The sequence below is a fragment of the Vicia villosa genome, linkage group LG3 (assembly GCF_029867415.1).
Source record: "Vicia villosa cultivar HV-30 ecotype Madison, WI linkage group LG3, Vvil1.0, whole genome shotgun sequence".
NCBI classification, from domain to species: domain Eukaryota; kingdom Viridiplantae; phylum Streptophyta; class Magnoliopsida; order Fabales; family Fabaceae; genus Vicia; species Vicia villosa.
Genome location: NC_081182.1, coordinates 208,917,709 through 208,938,360, shown reverse-complemented (window position 1 = coordinate 208,938,360; position 20,652 = coordinate 208,917,709). Strand labels below are relative to the sequence as shown.

The 20,652-nt window shown below is 33.1% G+C and overlaps 1 protein-coding gene across 2 annotated transcripts; it reads right to left on the bottom strand.

Annotated features, from left to right (window-relative positions):
* Window positions 1-13,583: 13,583 nt before the first annotated feature.
* On the bottom strand, window positions 13,584-17,318 carry LOC131593426 (prefoldin subunit 2). Of its 2 annotated transcripts, none has more exons than XM_058865921.1 (2): window positions 17,193-17,318; window positions 13,584-14,319 (listed from the first exon to the last, which is right to left on the bottom strand). In XM_058865921.1, the coding sequence occupies exon 2, from the start codon at window positions 14,313-14,315 to the stop codon at window positions 13,872-13,874; it is 444 nt and encodes a 147-aa protein (XP_058721904.1). In that variant the 5' UTR covers window positions 14,316-14,319; window positions 17,193-17,318; the 3' UTR covers window positions 13,584-13,871. The 2 variants fall into 2 exon arrangements, with proteins under 2 accessions (XP_058721904.1, XP_058721905.1); XM_058865922.1 differs by having other exon boundaries at window positions 17,140-17,295.
* Window positions 17,319-20,652: the final 3,334 nt, after the last annotated feature.

The window sequence follows — 20,652 nt, the reverse complement described above, 5'->3', positions numbered from 1 at the left end:
TTACACAGACAAATTATTGTGTCTTATTAATATAAAGAATTAGTTTTATAGACAAATTATTGTGTCTTATTAATATAAAGAATTAGTTTTATAAAGATAGATAAAAGATGGTATGCATACTAGTTTTTAATTATATATTGATTGGAGAAAGATGGTAATATCACTCTTACTGGTTTTTATTTGAATTGATTTGTATAAGATTTATTATATATATAAAGAAATCATATATATTGTCCTATATATCTCTTTCCTATTTTTTTTTTATCCAAGATCCAACTAGTGCATTTCACAGCTCTTAAACATAATACTTTCACATCTTTTAAACATGAAGATCAATCATCTACATCAATAATCAAAATCTTAAAACATTATTAAAACAAAATTTTAACATGATTAAAGGTTGCATGTTGAAATGCTTTCCTTTTCTTTTTTAAGTTAGTTTTTTTTATTCTGAGTTATGAAATTTTATTTTGCAAAGTTTTTTTATATATTTTTTTCTAAAGATGAATAGAGAGTTTTTTAAAGAAGGATGATATTTTTAAATTTGATTTTGTTAAGAAGATAAATTTGTGTTTGAAATATTTATTTAAAAAATAATTTATAAATTCCGTGGTAAGAAACTCACATGTATATTTAAAAAAATATTTGAAAAAAAAGCACAATATGCATTTTTCACATTAATTTTTTTTAGAAGTAATGTATATAAAATCTAAAAATCATATATCATAAAAGACCAAAATCTAATGAACTTTTTATCTTACAAGATTGAAATCTAAAATTTGTTTTTTACAAGAAGACGGTAAAAATAATCATATATATATATATATATATATATATATATATATATATATATATATATATATATATATATATATATATATATATATATATATATATATATATATATATATATATATATATATATATATATATATATATGAGAAGGATAGGCAATTTTCTCATTCAACTACTCTGCACTAAATGCATATCAAAACATGGATAGAATTGGAAGATAAGAATAGAAATAAGATGAGTCTTTAATATTCAATTTCTATGTTGATGACCATCTGCTACATAATGCATGAGATATCTATCTTAAACACTTTTCTTGTTTTTTGAGATTGGAATTCAATAACACAAGCAATGACATTTTCTTGCTCCAAGATATAAATAAAAAAGATGTGCTAATGGAGTTTAATATGATCCATTGCAATGGAGTTGTGACCCTTGTTTAAATTGGAGCTAACTAACCATTGACAATTAAGTATAATACCTAAATGAAACTAACAAATACATTGAAACATTAAAGTTTAATTAACTTTTAAAATATAAATTAAATTTTATTTATTTATTGTTTTTTAATATCAATTGAGTTGTATGATCTTTTTAAAGCGTCTATAAAACATTGTGCTTAGATAAATATAGATAGCACGTATTATCATTGAAAAATGTTATTTTTACACTATATTCTACACCTACATCATATTTTATTGTTTACAAATACGGTAAACAATAAAATATTATAATGAATAATTTTTTTAAAGTAAAAAAATAAAAAATTATTACTTTAAAGAAAGTACATATAAAATTATATAATTAATTAACTTTATAAACTAACATTTTAAATATCAGTATCCAACTTTATAATTACTAAAAATTTGGATGTTTATTAATCAACTTTATAGTTTCATTAACTAATATTTTATATTGTATTAATCGATTTTGTTTTACTTCTAAAAATCCCGACCCGAATTGATTGTTGATTTAGTTTAGTTTTTACTTTATTGTTATAACTTTTGATTTTGAATTTGTGTAAACTATTAATTAAATTATAATTATATTATTTAGTAATATTAGATTTGTAATTTTACTTTCTTAATTTTAACATTAGATTTATATTTAGTTTATTGAATTAATTTATAAATTTTATTAATTAATTTTAATATATTTAATTTATTAATTTGATTATATATATATATATATATATATATATATATATATATATATATATATATATATATATATATATATATATAATATTTGGTTTTTTTAAAAAAAAAATATATTAGTGACGTGATTTCCATGTCACTAAGTAGTGACATGTAAATCACGTCGCAACTTCACAAACATAAATGCACTTTTACAACTCTCTAGGCAAATTTAGTGACGTGATTTGCATGCCACTAGATAGTGACATGGAAATCACGTCACTAATAAAGATGCTTTTAGTGACTCACTACTGTTGCGCCTGCTCTGAATTGAAAAGCATTAAACTCTGGTCCAAATGTTGCGACGTGATTTTCACTTCACTAATTAGTGAAGTGAAAATCACGTTACTAAAAGTTGCCACCTTGCCTCCTGCGACGTGAATGACCACGTCGCAAATAATGATTTGTGAAGTGTTTTTTCTGTTTGTGGCGTGATAATCACGTCACTACTGAGCTCTTTTTTTGTAGTGTCATTTCATTGGCCAATTTTTTACATTTCATTAACCAACTTTGATTTACTACTAAAAATCACTATTCATGTATTGTTTACGAACATTGTTCACAGGTATTATTCACGTCACTGTTCATAAATATATTTTTTTTATTTAAAAAAACATTGTTCACCGTATAAAAACGGTGAACAGTGTATACAGTGTAAGTATTTAGTGTAGGAATGGATGTAAACATAACATTGTTGATTATTGTTACTAGTAGTGTCAAGAAGCTCGTTTTGTGACTATCATTAATGGTCAAAAGAAACAAATCAATTTATCAGAACTATTTCAACTGAGAATTTCTTTCCTCACGTGATTGTGTTGAGTTTCACCTCTAAAAACCCGAAAATACCCTTCGGATGTGTATATCCGAACGCACCTTTCAGCATGTTTCGAATGTGCACATCCGAAGTCACCTTTTTTCCACGTTTTAATAAACGTTGGATTTAAAATTGTAAAGGTAGTTTTGGAGATGCATATCTGAAACTACCTTTGCCATATTAGAATGATTCATGGTCACTCCCACCACTATTTCATTCATTTTCTTTCCCCACATAACCAAAACCCTTTCCAAAACTTTAATCATTCTCAATCAAATTTTTACCTCCAAACCAAGTTTCAAGTGTTGAGAATAGCAAAGAGAGCATAGAAAGCTACAATTCGAGGTAAACTTTTCTCATTTCATTTCACATTCCTTGCATTGGTGTTGATTTGTGGATGAAAAAAACAGCGTCACTTCGAATATGCATATCTGAATTCCACCTAACATAATTCCGATATGCACATCTGAAACCATGTTTGTTTCAAAAATAAAATTCAGTTTTGACATTTTTTGCTCGTGTTAGGTATGGTGCACCCCAACAATATTCTGAAAGTTGTCATCAAGGTTTCAAACAAGGTCAATGAAGATGCTAAGCTGAATGAGGTGAAGGACATCGATAAAACGATTGATGTCGTGATAGATGTTGGAAAAAAATTTACAAATTATAAAATTTTCACCTCTCGTCAACATATGCTTGAGTGGATTCGAATGGAAGCTAGCAAACTTGGGTTTGGCGTTGTGATTAGAAAGTCCGACGATGGTACTAGTAAAAGGTAACCATTTGTTGTGATAACATGCGAGAGAAGGCAACCATTTATTGCTGATTCACTATTCCCGGATTCTCAAATCCCAAAATTCAAAATAATTGTTAACAAGGGAGCTCGCATTTCTAAACCACATCATACACCGCCTATTAAATAACAACCACCAACACCTCCGATTAAAAAATCACCAATGATCTACATTGATGAGATTCCTCTTTTATGCACAAACACGATTGTTGATGCAAGCTCTGATGGTAACTGCGGGTATCGGGTCGTGGCCGGTTTCCTCGGTAAGAGAGAAGAAAATCACACACTTGTTTGCCAAACACTTATTTATCAGTTGACGGTGCATAAGGAACTTTACACTCGATTATATGTGAATAAAGTCAACTTTGATAAAATTCATAATGCCCGTGTTCCATATCTTAGTAGTGACGCACCCGTTGCAAAGTGGATGTCCTTCCCTGAGATGGGCCATCTTATAGCAAGTGTGTATGAGAGGGTGTGGTTGATCTTACGATATTTGGATTTTCGGAGATATTTTTCCCACTTCGAACTCGCCCAACTAAAGACCCATTTGACCGTATTATTTGTATCGAGGCTTATTTTGCATGTGTCCATCTAAATCAACATGTTATTAGAAAATAACATAGAGGTGGTTTCAGATGTGCTTATGCGAAATAAGCCCTGATGTGTTTTTTTAAAAATACAAGGGTCCTTCGGATGTGAATTTCCGAATTATGTCGATCCAGTAGATAAGATTTATTGGGTCCAAACTGCTAGATAAAGTCTATAAATAGGGTCTCCAAACCATTTTATCAACATCACAAACCACAACCAGAATGACTCAAACATATCCTCACCTTGCTTTTATCTACTTCAGTGGTGCGATGTCGTCACTTCAATTCAGGTTCTCGTAGGACATGTTGTTCGTCGATCTTGTTACCACACTACATTTTGTCTTGCAATATCGAGAGAATCGAAAGGTGGTAAAGCTTGAGTATCGTTCACCTTCACTTGACACTGAAGAAAACGTAAAGTTCACCCCGTTTGAGCTCAAGAACGACGATGATTTAGCAGTTATGTGGGATAATTTTCAACGATACTCGTCTAAGAGACCGATTGAGTTGGATGCGAAGCTTCAAAGATCGAGAAAAGGTGTTATCAAAATGTTGCAACGTCCTCAACTAACTGTTTATAACAATATGGAATTTTAAATTTCTGTAGAACTATGTATGTAAATTCTATGAATTATGTTGAATCTATGTTATGAATTATGTTGATTAATTTTGTCTCAAAGATTAAGTCGCATGTGTACATCCAAAATAGACATTCTGGTGACTTCGAATATGCATATGCGAAGTCTATCTAATAAAACATAAATCATAATGACTTCGAATATGCACATCCAAACCACCTATTCTTAAAAATTAAAGTAAATTCGGATATGCATATCTGAAATCTATGAATACTTTAGATTTTTCATCGTGGACCGGGAAGAAGACACCCAGGTGGCAAAAGAAATTCTCTTTTAACTCACATTTATCTTTTCGTCCTTTTTTTATTTACTGTTGTATACCGTGACAAAATTCTGCTTAAAGTCTGTCAATGCACTATATGTTGGATAGTGGTTGTAGTACTAAAATACAACATTCAAAAGTGGAGTACATTTAGACTTTTTGAAGGAGAGGGTTCAAAGAGAGCCATCGGCCAATGAAAAACATAGCTTTTCAATATTTCAATGAGGACATTCGTCCATTGAATGGTGTGGGAACTTAAGGTCACAAATTTATTATTCTATAAATAACACTTTTACAACTTTTTTTTCACAATCACTCTAGTTCAAACATTCTAACTCATTTACTGTTTCTCATTTCTCATATTCAGAATGCTTTGTTATGGATGAGAGAAACGCATCATAGAACACATGCAAACATCGAAGAAGAATACATAATTTTAAATTTCACTATATTACATGCATATTGAACTATACCAAAAATTAATAAACTTGTTTTTCTTAAAATGCAAGATGGTGTCAAGAGGTAAGGATTATACAAACAACCCTCGTCATCATTTATGTGAATTTCAAGTCGCAATAGACCATATGGAAGAGAAAGATGTAATTTCGTCAACTTAACATTTCTCTATGTTTTCTAAGTTACGTATTTGCATACTAACGAATATTATATTTCATGTTCTAGTTTATATGTAGGTCATACATTCAATATCAACCATGTGATTATGATAATAGTCTGATTTGGAGTGTGACAACATATTTAATTTGTTTCTATTTTGCTGAAATGTATCAAACTGATAGGAACAAGAAGGAACAAAGAGAGTGAAAGAGAAGAAGACGTTTGATATTGAAAGCCAACTTGCTAGATAGTGAGCATAAGCCAAACCAAAAATATATGGCTTGGTTTATATCAATTCCGACTAGATAATTTTTTATTTATTTTTTTTTTTACAGCAAGAAACTAAACCATTTCATTAATAATAATATTGTAAATACAAGTAGGTACATCGTTAAAAACGTGAAAACTAGCAAGAGATGGAGCCGCCTTAGCCAAAGCATGAGCAACTTCATTAGCTTGTCTTCTAATAAACTTAACCTGAAAGTTCCTAGTAGAGTGAGTCAGGACCTGATAACAAGCTCGAGTAATGGCGCCAAAATCTGAGTCGTTTGGCTTAGGAATAGTCACACTATCCACTACACTTTTAGAGTCCGACTCGAAAACCACATTATCATAGCCAAGGTCCAAAACCCAATTAATTGCAGCTAAGAGTCCAAGAGCTTCACCGGTATCAACATCAGTAATAGGAGAAAACCATTTTGTCTGAGTTGTAATAAAAGTACCCTCATCATTTTTGATACAGGCACCTATACCAACCTTGTTGCTAGAAAAAGATGCATCAATGTTGCATTTTAGCCAACCGGTGGGTGGCTTACACCACTTAGGATCGGGTACCGATTGATCTATAGGAGAAGCTAAGTTCCTAGCCTGTTGAGCGTCTCGCCAACCTGATAAAAGATGCAAACTTCGCAAGCAGGTATTCTCAGGAGAATCCTCGATTTGATTCCAAAGGGCATTGTTTCTGCTTTTCCAAATACTCCACAAGATAGTAGAAAATACCGCCTGATTTTCATGAGTAGAGACCTGCAGAAAAGAAAATACAACAGAACTAAAATCTCCTTCGTTGTTGACAAACTGCTGAATAGTTTGCCAAAGCCCCACTTTTTCCCAACAGACAATACTCTTAGGACACTGAAAATATAAATGATTAATATTCTCATAACCATTCCCACATATCACGCAACTATCAAGACACCCGACACCTTTGTCAATGAGGCGTGTTCTAGTAGGGACACAATTTCTACATAAGCGCCACAGGAAGTTCTTGACTCTTGGAGGGATCTTCATCTTCCAAATTAAATCCCACTTTTTATCAATACGCAGATGAGAGGTGTCTATGGCTTCGTTGACACGGTAACGATAGGCACTACGCACAGAAAAAATGCCATTCTTCTCAAGATTCCAAAACACTTTATCCTCATGAACCGCTTCGAATAATGGAGTGTTTGCGATTTTCTGCGCCACTTCACCACCTACTAGCGGATAAATCAAATTCAACTTCCATTGCTTGCCAGTTGGGTTAATAAGATCCGAAACTTTGAGATTAGCCACCATCGGATTGTCGGGCCACAAATTAGTAACCGCAGAGCTGTCGAATAACCAGTTTTAATCCCAAACCGATATGCACTCGCCCGTACCAATGCTCCACTTGTACCCTCCTCGCACCATAAATTTAGCACTCCAAATACTACGCCAGACGTAACTAGGATTATGTCCAATCTCTGAATTAAGAAAGTCACACTTGGGAAAGTATCTAGCCTTGTAAAGGCGCGAAACCAAAGTGTTAGGCTTAGTCATAAGGCTCCAAGCTTGTTTGCTTAACATGGAATAATTGAAAGCACTTAGGTTTTTGAACCCCATACCACCAAAAATCTTAGGCATAGATAGTTTGTCCCATGACAACCAATGAATACCTCTTGAGTTATCTTTTGTATGACCCCACCAGAACGAGTTCAACATTTTTTCAATTTCATCAATCAAGGAGGAAGGGAGTAAGAAGATACTCATAATATATGTCGGAATAGATTGGAGAATAGATTTTATAAGCGTTTCCCTACCTGCTTGTGAGAGACTTCGACTACTCCAAGAGTTTATCTTCTTCCAAATTCTGTCTTTGATAAACTTGAAAGTAGTTTTCCTGTTTCTTCCTATCATAGAGGGGACTCCAAGATATTTACCGGTACCTAATACTTGTTGAACTCCTAAAGTACCATCCAAGAGATTTCTAAGTCCAGAATCAACATTTCTACTACAATAGAATTCAGACTTCTGGAAATTGATAGCTTGACCAGAAGCTTCTTCATAAGTGGTAAGAATATTCTTCATCATATTTGCTTCGCTAACAGCTGCTCTGAAGAAGAGGAAGCAATCGTCGGCAAAAAGTAAATGAGAGATAATGGGAGCATTCTTACAAATTTTAACACCATGAATATCTCCCCGCGCTTCTGCTTGTTTGATGAGGGCTGAGAGTCCTTCAGAGCACAAAATAAACAAATACAGAGACAAATGGTCACCTTGTCTCAATCCCCGCCCCGGAATAATTGGACCCACCATATTACCATTCACACCCACAGAATAATCAACAGTTTCTACACAAAGCATAATCCACCCAATCCATTTCTGACAGAAACCCATAGAAGAAAGAATATCCTTCAGATAATCCCAATCAATTCTATCGTAAGCTTTGCTGATATCAAGTTTAAGAGCTATGTCTCCGCTCTTACCTTTAGTCTTTGCCTTCATATGATTCACCACCTCAATAGCTGCCAAGGCATTGTCCAAAATAGATCTCCCCGGCACAAAAGCCGATTGGTTATCAGAAATACATTTGTCAAGGACTCTCTTAAGCCGATTAGCAAGAACTTTAGCTATGATTTTATACAAAACATTACACAGCGCAATCGGTCTCCAATCTTTCATGGTGGTTTGGGAGTCTCCTTTCGGAATAAGAGTGATATTTGTCGAATTGAGCTTATCAGGAAAAATGCCGCTTTCCATCCATAAGCAACTGGCATTAAAGATTTCGACCCCACATATATCCCAGAATTGATGGTAGAAGTCGGGATTAAAACCATCAGGACCCGGACTTTTATCCGCTTGCATAGAAAAAATAGCCTCTTTGAATTCAGTAATAATAAACGGATTAGTCAACATATTGTTATCTTCAGTAGTAATGGATGTGTTAATAGCTTGAAGAACCTGGTCCCGAGAACTTGGCTTTTTCTGAAATAAATCAATAAAATAGTCATGAGCTAATTTACACATCCCTTCCGAAGTTCTGATAACTTCCCCATCATCATTAGTAAGCGACCTGATTGTATTGATCTTTTTTCTAGTAGAAGCAGATATGTGAAAGAAGCGAGTATTCAAGTCACCTTCCTTATACCAATGCACTTTTGCTCTTTGTTTCCAGAATATATCATCTTTAACCATAAGAGAATTCAAACGGCGTTTAAGAGCTGTAAAGTAATTAAAATTATCCCCTTCAACATGCTGTCTAACAATATTAAGCTTTCTACTGATACTCTCAATCTCAGTTCTAGTCTTGTTGCTATTATTTTTACTCCAGTGAAGTAAACTATCACCACAAGCTTCCAATTTCTTCATAATACTGTCATAATCTTCACCATGTATAAGCCACTGCTCGTGAAGAAAATCACTGAAACCTGGTTCCAACAACCATGCGTTCTCGAATCTGAATACTTTCCGAGTCGTTACGTAAGCTGAAGGAGGATCACAACAGAGAAAGATGGGGTAGTGGTCAGAGGTTGTAGCCGGTAAGCTCTTCATCTTAGCATTCGGAAACAGCCCGCACCAAGCATTGTTAGCCATGGCTCTATCTAATTTTTCTTCAACTTCTCGCGCCGTACCTAGGCTTTTGAACCACGTGAACACGTAACCTTCCATTGGGATGTCTACCAAACCAGCATCTTGAACCGCTTGTCTGAACCCGCTGATTAACCAATTTGGTCTTTCTACCCTTCCTTTTTTTTTCATCAGGCGACAATATATCGTTAAAATCTCCCAATATACACCAAGGTAAATTAGAACAATTAGCGAGATTGCGAATTAAATTCCAAGAAGTCCTCCTACGAGAAGCTTCAGGATGTCCATAATAACCATTGAGTCTCCAATTTCCAGCTCTTGAATCATGAACAATAACATCAATATGATTGCTTGAGTAACTCTGAATTGAACAAAAATTGCCAGCCCACCACCTCTGCCTTCTCTATTAACATTAAAACACGACTCAAAACCCAACGAATATCGTAATTCCTCAATTTTGTTAGCATTACTCATTGTTTCAAACAGAAATAAAACATCTGGTTTATATCTTCGGATGAGGTACTTTAAGTTCGGAACTTTGCTCGGGCTACCTAGACCCCGACAGTTCCAGCTAATAACATTCATGGCTCTTGGCAGGCCTGATTAATAGTGCCTGCCATTACAAAATCGACATCGTTTCCAGCTTCAATCTGCATGGTTGTGTCATTTCCAGCAGCTAAATTGAGTTTTTCAGCATCATTACTACAAACTGTGTCTTCATTCACACATTTCGCCGCTTCGGGCATTGCCGCGGCTGTTCCATTCTCCTCTGTTCGGGACCTCTTCTTCACAGTTAAACCCACAGCAATGTCTTCAAGAGCACTGTTCCCTTCATTCAGCAATATATTTTTAATCGGAATTTTACGGCGAGCTTGATTTTTCATAGAGACCTTTGTAGTAGGAATTCTGATAGAGTTTTGTCCCGTTGAATTATCTTTGGTTGCTATCTGCTCCAACTTAGTACCAGTAGAGGCTATCATCCGTCCCGTGGCCTGAGTCATGTCTCTCATAGTTTGTGCCTTGAGGGCTGCCTGTTTAGGTTCCACAGTCTGAGTTATGGCAGAGTTATCAAAAATAACTTTATTTCCAACAAGTGAGATTTGAGAAATATTCTGGGCCTGAGTGATTCTTCCTCTTTCTACAGATTCCACATTCTCCACAACACTGCTACCTTGATCAATTCGCGACTTGTTCATAAAAGTGATATCGCTCCTCTCGTCATCTTCCTGCGCCCCTCCTTCGTTAATCAGCAGCATTCGGGGCCTAGCTTCGACTTCCAGAAATTTTCTAACAGTGTTTGTGTTGTCCAAGTTCAGAGTCGAGTTACTAAAAGTTGGTGTTTCGACCTGATTGAGAAAATACTGCTTCACAGATACATTTAGAGACTTGTTAACGACGCAGTTCAACTCCTGCGTGCCTTTTATACTGACCGCAGCCTTCTCTCAAAGCAGAACCGCCAACTCCGTATTAACGCTTGGGAGAGTCACCACATTAGCACTGGCAGAGCTGGACATATGAGAAGAATTTGTCGCCGCAATTTCAGTCTTCTCAGAAGGCTTAAAACAAGTCCAGTTTGGGCTCCCTCCGGATTGAGTTTCGGTATCGTTTCCACGCTTGTAAAAGACTAGTAGCTTAGAGGAAGGATCTCTGTCTATCAGTACTTTACCAAACAGGGTGTGATTGATAGTAGTGGCATTCAAATTTGCATTGATAAAAGCGTTATCACCGACTCGCCCATTTTCACGCCCAGGCTGACTTCTGCCCCCAGCACCTCGAACTCCCCCTCTCAACCACTTATTCGAATTGTTGTTGTCAACAGAGCCATTTTCTGCACGGATAGAATTTCCCCAGCTTCGCACGACCTCTTCGTTTGATGACTTGTTAATTCTAGAACAAAAGTTTTCAGAATGTCCCAAGATACCACAATGGAAACAGAAAATTCCAAGCTTCTCGTATTTGAAGCTAACATGGGTAACATCGCCTCCAAGCCGCTCAAAAGCCCAACCTTTCTTCAGAGAGTCTTGCACATTAATGGAAACTCTAATTCTCATATATCTCCTCCAAGTCCCGTATCCGTTCTTTTGGTCATAGGCAATGAACTTACCGATATGATTACCGATAAGAACACCGACCTCTTCGTTCATGAAACCAAAAGGAAGTTGAAAATTTTGAACCCACAGCTCAACTTCATTCAACAGCAGAGTGAGTGGCTCATCACCAAAATTGATCTTCCTTAAGATTAGCATAAAGTTATCAAGGAGCCAAGGACCTCCCTGATACACTCTATCTAAATCCCACACATGATAAAACTGAAACATGAATCTGTTTTCCGCCATCTTTGAAATATCCATGCCTTGTGCTGGTTGCCACAGTTCTGGTAATCTCTCTTTCAGCATATTGAAACGAACTGGTTTGTTTGATAGCAGAGTACCAACCAAACATAGCTCGAGTAAATCCTCCTGCGATAATTGGAAAGAGTCGTCGATGACTCGACTGCTACCAGCATTATCAGTACCGGTGTTTTGTTCCATGATATCAGCACACAGCATGATGCAAAGAAGAGTGAAAGTGTATAAGTTACTGTTATAACACATGAGGTTGTGTTGACCACTGCATAGCAAACATGAATTTATACACAACCAGCAATGACAATAACTCTCTGCATAATCTTTAAAACTGAACTTTTTGATCATATTTCCAATTTGGATCCGGATGTCCCATAATTTCAATAACAACAATCTTACTTTTATGTGATTGATTTATGACCCATTTGAGTTTTTTTTTTATTTTGAAAATTAATTTAATAATAAAATTTGTTCGACTAACATATATTAAAGAATTTTTTAAAAGTTAATTTTAAAATGGTTTTTCAGTAAAGTTTTTTTTTTTTAAAAAAAAGTAGTTTTATAAATTTTGTCTTTGTTTTAACACTAATATGTCACTTTCAATGACCAATAGTACTATTTCAATCGCTAGGTATCACCATTCTCCACCAACCATTATCGACCATCATTATAATCATCTTTAATCACCATTTTATCCACATTTGATATTTTATTTGACCATCAACGATTATTGTTATGACCACCACACTAATTAGTGTTAGTCGCCACAATAACCACTATCAATTATCATATTGTTATGACCACCAGTCACCACACTAATTAGTGTTAAACATCACGATGACCACTATCACTTATCACTCCCTCCACCATCGATCACCACTCTCCACCAACCATTATCGACCATCATTTTATCCACATTTGATATTTTGTTTGATCGTCAATGGTTATTGTTATGACCACCACACTAATCAGTGTTAGTCGCCACAATAACCACTATCAATTATCATTATTGTTATGACCACCACACTAATTAGTGTTAGACGTCATAATGACCACTATCAGTTATCACTCCCTCCACCATCGATCACCACGAGATGATCACCAATTTAATTGCCATTGGTCATTACGCTAATTATTGTATTTGGCTAGCGTCACCACCATCGATCACCACGTCATGATCACCAATTTAATTTCACCATTGATCATTACTCTAATTACTGTATTTGATTGGCGCCATCATGACCGGCTGTCGCGCCATCATGACCAACTACTATTTTGTCCATTATTCTATTCTGATCACCGTAAACCGTCATCAGTCACCACTATTGAATATTATTGACATCTTTAAGGGTAACCTACTTAATATTTTTGAATGGAAGGGTTTAGCTGACATCTTTAAGGGTAACCTACTCAATTTTTTTGAATGGAAGGGTTTAGGTTAATTGCTGTCTCCTAGTGGAGATTGTTTCTCTGAAATAGCTTATATAATTTGCTCAAGAGTTAGCTTATATAAACTTATACGTAAACGCTTACATAAGGTTGCATACATTTGCTAGTAAATCCCACTACTGAAGCTATATCTATAAGCATTTAAACTAACAAATACAAACCTTTTTTTTTTATAAAAGAACACTTTGCAAGTGTGTACATACTGAATTATTCAACCATTTTTATATGAAACTACCAAGTTTAGCATTTTGTTCAAAAAAAAAAGAAAAGAAACTGTTAAAACAAAATATGCTTCTTCTACATCACAATATAATCTAGATAATATCATTATATGTTTTAGTGTATACAAAAATCTACACCAGTATTTGAATCTTGAACCATAGAAGATAAGTTTACTTCAGCTGAAAGCAATTAAAATGAAGATCATATCAAGTTTTAGACTCTAATTCCTCTACAAAAACAACCATCATACAGCCACAACTAATAACTGTATGAGAGGGCAGAAAATTTCATGCCATTCATTTCAGGAAACCGAAAAGATTAGAAATATCATTCACCACCACCTGCAGGGCCAACAAGTACTCCTTGAGCAGAACCTTCCTTCTTACCAGATTCATCGTTCACCTCAGCGTCGGCTTTCCTCATCCTGATTTTATATTTAGTCTCAAACTCAGCAATTTCCTTTTTCTTCTTTTCCAGTGTCTCGTTGAGCCGTGCAACAACCTCTTCAAGTCCTTCTTTATTTCGCTGCACAGCAGGCAAGACCTCTTTGATGGTTCTTTCCACAAGCACCCCTCCGATCATTCGATAGCATCGTCTAGATTGGTCAAGCGGCTGAATGGCATTAAGAACCAACGAGTGCTCGCTAACTTCCATCTCCAGTTCAGTTATTTTGGTGTAAATTTGGTTGAGGTCTGACCTCATTGCTGCATACATATTTGCAACTGCCTGTTCATTTACTGGCTCCTTGCGATCTTCGGCTTTACTAGCCATGGTTCTACATAAATGACAATAAAATAGGGTAAGAATAAACACAGATATGCTATGATACTTGTTAAAGATTTTACTAAGTTAAAATAGTACTCATTCCTTCAAAGATCAGAAAAAGACATCACTCGTTCTATAAGACCCATTCAAGGACCAAACACCAAGTAATTATGTAAAACATAATAGTTAATAGAGGAATAGGGTGCAGGTGGCCAGCCACCTAGAGAGCACGTATACAACATGGGGCATGGATGTATAATGACATGGACAAATGGATAAACTTATTTGGAAAAGTTATAAGACATGAATCCGGTATAATACAACACGTGAAATCAGTTAACAACACAATTCAAATAAGGAGAGACCACAGACCACCACAGACCAGTATATTAAAATTTTAGCCTCAGGCATTTTAGCGTTAATAAAATGTCATTGTTGATCAAATACTGCAGTATTCCCGTCTGAATTAGAATAAAGATTCAAAAAAACTTGAAGAAAAAAAAATCATAAAATACAACTAATATCCTTGAACTTTCTAACAACTCATCGATACAGCACGATGTGCCTACAGTTTCAAATTTTAATAGGAATTTGAGTGAAGAAATTGATTCGAGGTGACAAAAAGTGATCTCGAGTGAATTAATTTTGATTAAAATTGAGTCAAATGTAAAGTTATTAATGTTTGAACTCAAAAGTTACAAATCACATTTTCAAGTTAAAATCAATTCTGAAGGTAAAATCAATTTTTACTAGAGAGCCACCAAACATGCTAAAATAAATTTTGCACATCTATATTCAATTCTGAGTGCTCCAAACATAGGTGGCGGAGTTAGTAGTTACAGTTCTATTATGAGTTTGTGACAGAATTGATGTATTAGAGATCTATAATAAGGGATTCATACATATAATTTCATATCTTTTAATCGATGCAAAATGCTATCTCATGAGTATGCTCTCTAACTCTCCTAAAACTATGACCTTTAACTCTCATATCCCTATAATACTAACTATTTCATCCTTTCTGCAAGGCGAATGAAATGAAAAAATTCATTTACATTTTACAGAAACCAAGAAGAACTAAATTATTATGACCACAGTAGTAAAATCTTAAATTAAAACATGGTAAGCAGAAGCTATTATTAGGAAAACAAATAAAGACATGAATTTTGTTATATAGCTTACTTTTTGAGTTTTTATCCTTAAAGCCTGTTATATCTAGCTTATGAGACAAGCGCTAAAAGAAACTCATTTAAAGTTTTCATCTTTTTAGGAGAAAACTTAACACTGTTCTTAAAATAATTTTAAATTTAATTTTGTTTTTCAAAACACAAGCTAACAGACCCTTACTATGAAGATATCAGTGCATTAAAAGTCTCAAATTCGTAGCAGAGCATTGGGTGAAGGTGGGTAGGAAAGAGGTTACAACGAGTTAAGATCCTCTCCATTTTTCTTCTCCATTTTCCATCTCCATTACTATAGTTTTTAAGACATTTATAGTGTATTAAAAATAAGTGGACCCATCAAATGTCACATTATTGCATTTATATTTACAAAACTTTGGTAATTGACAAAATGGAGAAGAGAAAAATGGAGAGGACAGGGAATATGACATATACCATTTTACACAATAGTAGCTGGTAGCTACTAAGGTTGATAGCGTATCCCACTATAAAAATCTAATCATGAGCATCCAATAGCTACTTTACTAAGCAGTTAACAAGGTAGGATAATGAGTAAGCACAACCATAGTTCATAGAAATCCAGCTAGAAATTTAATAACCAAGTATCATAATCAATATTCCAAAATGGGCAAGTAAATCCAAGTGCCTTCTGTCATAATATCAGTTCAGAAAATCAAGTCAGTAAGTTTGTTATAACAATGAGACACGTAGACATAAGGGCAGTGCGGAGAATATATAACTGAATGTTTGAGAAATGTGTGAGAGATAAACCTCCTCCCTCTAAATCTAGATGCTTCTCTCCCTCATCTTATTCTTCCCCCTAGTATCTTATCTCTCTCTTCTTCGTCAATAAAATAGTAATCCAATTCTATCAAAATTTTGGCGTCATTACACCTTGTGACAAGGGGGTAGAGAAGGATTGAGACCTGTTGTGGGTTTAATATAAGAAGTCTTGGCTTACATTTACAATAGGCTGACTCCACAACTCAAGCCTATAACCACTCAGGTACCCATTTGGAATCTCTAACGACATTAAATTAATTTTGGTATTTTTGAAGGTTCTCTATTAAAATATATCTTATTGTTTATTCTAACCAATTTACCAAATATCCGTAATTGCGGCGCTATGGCTGATATACACGGTGGTTTTTGGACTCGCCGCAATAGTAAATATCAGCCGATATTGCTGGTTTTCCCGCCATAATCCACTATAACAGTCCTAAAAAGGCGAAAATTTGGCTCTCCGCCATGGACCGACATCCACCAAGGACAACACTTATTCTTAAAAACACTTATAACTAAAATCAATTTTAGCAAATCAATTAAAAAAATCAACTTTTCCCACTTCACAACCAAACACAATCACATAAAAACAACTACAACTCTTCACCAACAATCTATGAACAAAATTAAAAGCTGCCAAGTGCCAACTAGCATTTCTCATTAATCACTTATTTTCACTAAATAAGCTGAAACAAAAAAGCACAAATTCAGCTACAAATTCAACTACAATAGTATTATATTTCAATTTGAAAACAATCTAAAAAAAAATCACGCAAATCAACAAAACCCTAAAACAACAAATTAGAAAACCTAACATTCAGTTCAATCTACTGAAACTCAAAATCAACCAACACAAAGAGTTCAACCCTAAGATTCAAGTGAAGCTCCGGTAGTGAAATCAATGTTACAGAAAACGTACAGGTATGAAGACGAAGAGGTTCGAAGCGGAGGATGAAAACGCAGAAGGAGTCGTCGTTTTACTTCGATGTGGGTTTGTTTCGGTTTGAAAGGAATGAGTGTACAGTGAACCCACTTTAGCTTAATATTATGCTACAAAATAATTGGGCTTCTTTCAAGTTAATATGTAAGCTCGGTGCTATATACACTCTAAAGTTTACTATTCACACTCATACAATTCATTTTTAAATTTATTTTAAGAAAAATATTGTTTGAAAAGAAATTCTTTGAAATTCGATGAAAATGTTTTAAGAAGTGAATTTGATTTCTTAGTAAATTCAAATTAATTGTTTGATTGATTTGTATTAAAAAATTTACGTTAGATAGGTAGCACGAAGATATAAATATATAAGTGAGAATAATTATTATCTTATAAATCGATTCGATTTTGTAGAAATGATTTAAACTCAATCCAGATGATATTAATACTCTTATATAACTCAAAATTAAGAAATACAGTAGTTAAATTATTATTTCTTGAGTCTTTCTATGCGATCATTTTTCAATAAAGTTGGTTGTTGCATATGGGTCAAAAGAAATGTTATTAATATTAAATGACATTTTATTTTAATATTAATATTTATTTAGCATATATGAAATGATTGAATATTGATAAATTTGAGGTTAATGTTAAATGACATTTTATTTCAATATTAATGTTTATTTAGCATATATGAAATGATTGAATATGGATAAATTTATGAGTTTTCTCGAATTTCTTTTTGCGTAGTAGATAACAATAACTTGATTTTTAAGTATTTTCATAGATGTATTGACTTATTTTCTATGTATTTATAGGTTTAATTATCCAAGGATGCTTTAATGTTTAAAAATTGAGAATTTTAAGTAAAAGGAAATACGCTTAGCAAGTTAAGAGCAAGACAAGTCACAGAGTTAAAGATAACAAGAACAAGTTGATTCGATGAAAAAAGTCAAAGAAAATTGAAAGCGAGACAAGAGACTTGAAGGTGATTTGCAGCAGCATAATCGTTTAGTGACCAATAACTCACTTAGCGGATATGGAGGTGTTTGTGACCTCGGAGTTAAGTTGACATCACCTTCCAAAGAAGAAGCGCCAATTTGGGATTAGGATCCTCTCATGTGTATTCTCTACTGCCATACATCCTTCTCAAATCACAACCATTCACTTGTAGTTTTTCTCTCTCATAGAATTATTTCTTTTTTTACATTCTTTCCTTGTAAACTTTCAACCGTTGAATTAACAATATGAGGGGCCGCTGCACAGATCAGTAGGAGGTGATCTGTTTCCGCCAATTTGCTAAGTGACACACTAATTCTCTTAGCCAATGTTCACTTTTTTGATTTTTGACACTTTAAAGACTTGTTGTATATGTGACATATTATAAATTTGCTTTATAGAAGTCATATTGTCCGACCTTTTTTACTTTCAAATTTATAGAAGTCATATTGTCCGACCTTTTTTACTTTCAAAGGCATGAAACATTATGGTAATTTCTCTTCTCACCTTTGTTATATGGGAGCGTACTTTTGAAAATCCGAAAATATGTTGAGTGAAATTGAATATGCATATCTCAAAGCACAAAATCCCATTTTTCATAAAAGTTTAGTCCAAAAATATATTTCTTCGGATAAACCCAATGTTAATTCGTAAATGTATCTCTAAAAATATCATTTATTCCAATATTAAATATGCATTTTAATGGTAATTATTTTGTTGTATTAATAGTAAATAAATAAATGTTTATATGTATAATTAAAAGGAAGTATAATCTTGCCTAAAATAATTAAAAGATATATATATATATATATATATATATATATATATATATATATATATATATATATATATATATATATATATATATATATATATATATATATATATATATATATATATATATATATATATATATATATATATATATATATATATATATATATATGAGGTGGAATATATTTACTTTAAGAGTAAGTATTATAATTTACTCCACATCTTGACCATTAATTCTTTTCAATTCAATGGTTAAAAAAAACAACTAATAGTTTTCTCTCTCCATATTTAATTATTTATTATTTTTAACCATTAAATTGAAAAGACTAAATGGTCAAGATGTAGAGTAAATTATAATAACTTATTCTTGGAGTAAATATATCGCTCCTATATATATATATATATATATATATATATATATATATATATATATATATATATATATATATATATATATATATGGTATATATATATGGTATAACAATGCAATTGTTAAAATAATTTTCCAAAGAATTGATACTTAGCCAACTCTAAAGATACTTAGTAAAGAGTCATTAAAAAAAGGGTTAATACTACTTTACCCCCTGTCATATCGGCGAGATTCGGTTTACCCCCCTCTAAAAAAAACTTATTGGACAAACCTTGCAAAATAAAGATTCCATCAAATTTGACCCCGATCAATTTTTTTGACCAAGATTCTTAGAATCTTGCCTACATGGCATTTTTGGTAGTGTTGACTGTACAACACATAAACAATGTGGCACAGTCAGCACTGCCACGTGGAATTTATTTATTTATTTATTTTTTAAAATTTTTTATTGATTTTTTTTTATTTTTTATTTTTTTGTTTTTGTTGATTTTTTTAAATTTTTTTTTATTATTTTTTTTAAAAAAAAGTTTAATATTTTTTTCACGTTTTTAAAAAATATTTGACAGTACCTACGGATTTACATACGAATTTGACAATACCCGCGGATTTACCTACGGATTTAAAAATACCTACGGATTTAACAATACCTGCGGATTTACCTACAAATTTGACAATACCTGGGGATTTACCTGCGGATTTACCTACGAATTTGACAATACCTGCGGATTTACCTAAGGATTTGACAATACCTGCGGATTTACATACAGATTTACTTGGGGATTTACCTACGGATTTAAAATTACCTGCGATTTTGACAATACCTGCGGATTTACCTGCGGATTTACCTAGGAATTTGACAATACCTGCGGATTTACCTAAGGATTTGACAATACCTGCGGATTTACATACAGATTTACTTGCGGATTTACCTACGGATTTAAAATTACCTGCGAATTTACCTTTAAAAATACACGTGGATTTACCTGCGAATTTGACAATACCTGCGGATTTACCTACGGATTTGACAATACCTTCGGATTTGAAAATACTTGCCAATTTATATATAATAAAAATAAATTTTAAATAATAATTAAAAAAATATATTTAATTTTAAAAATTGAAAAAATATTAAATTGGAAAAAAAATTAAAAACGTAAAAAAAATATTAAATTTTTTTAAAAAATTAAATTTAAAAAAAAATCAACACAAAAAATTTAAAAAAAATCAATAAAAAATTTTTTAAAATAAATTAAATTCCACGTGGCAATGTTGACTGTGCCACATTGCTTATGTGCTGTA

Bases quoted from the DNA above. Each gene is read 5' to 3' on its own strand.
- LOC131593426 (XM_058865921.1), bottom strand. From the start codon at position 14,315: ATGGCTAGTAAAGCCGAAGATCGCAAGGAGCCAGTAAATGAACAGGCA.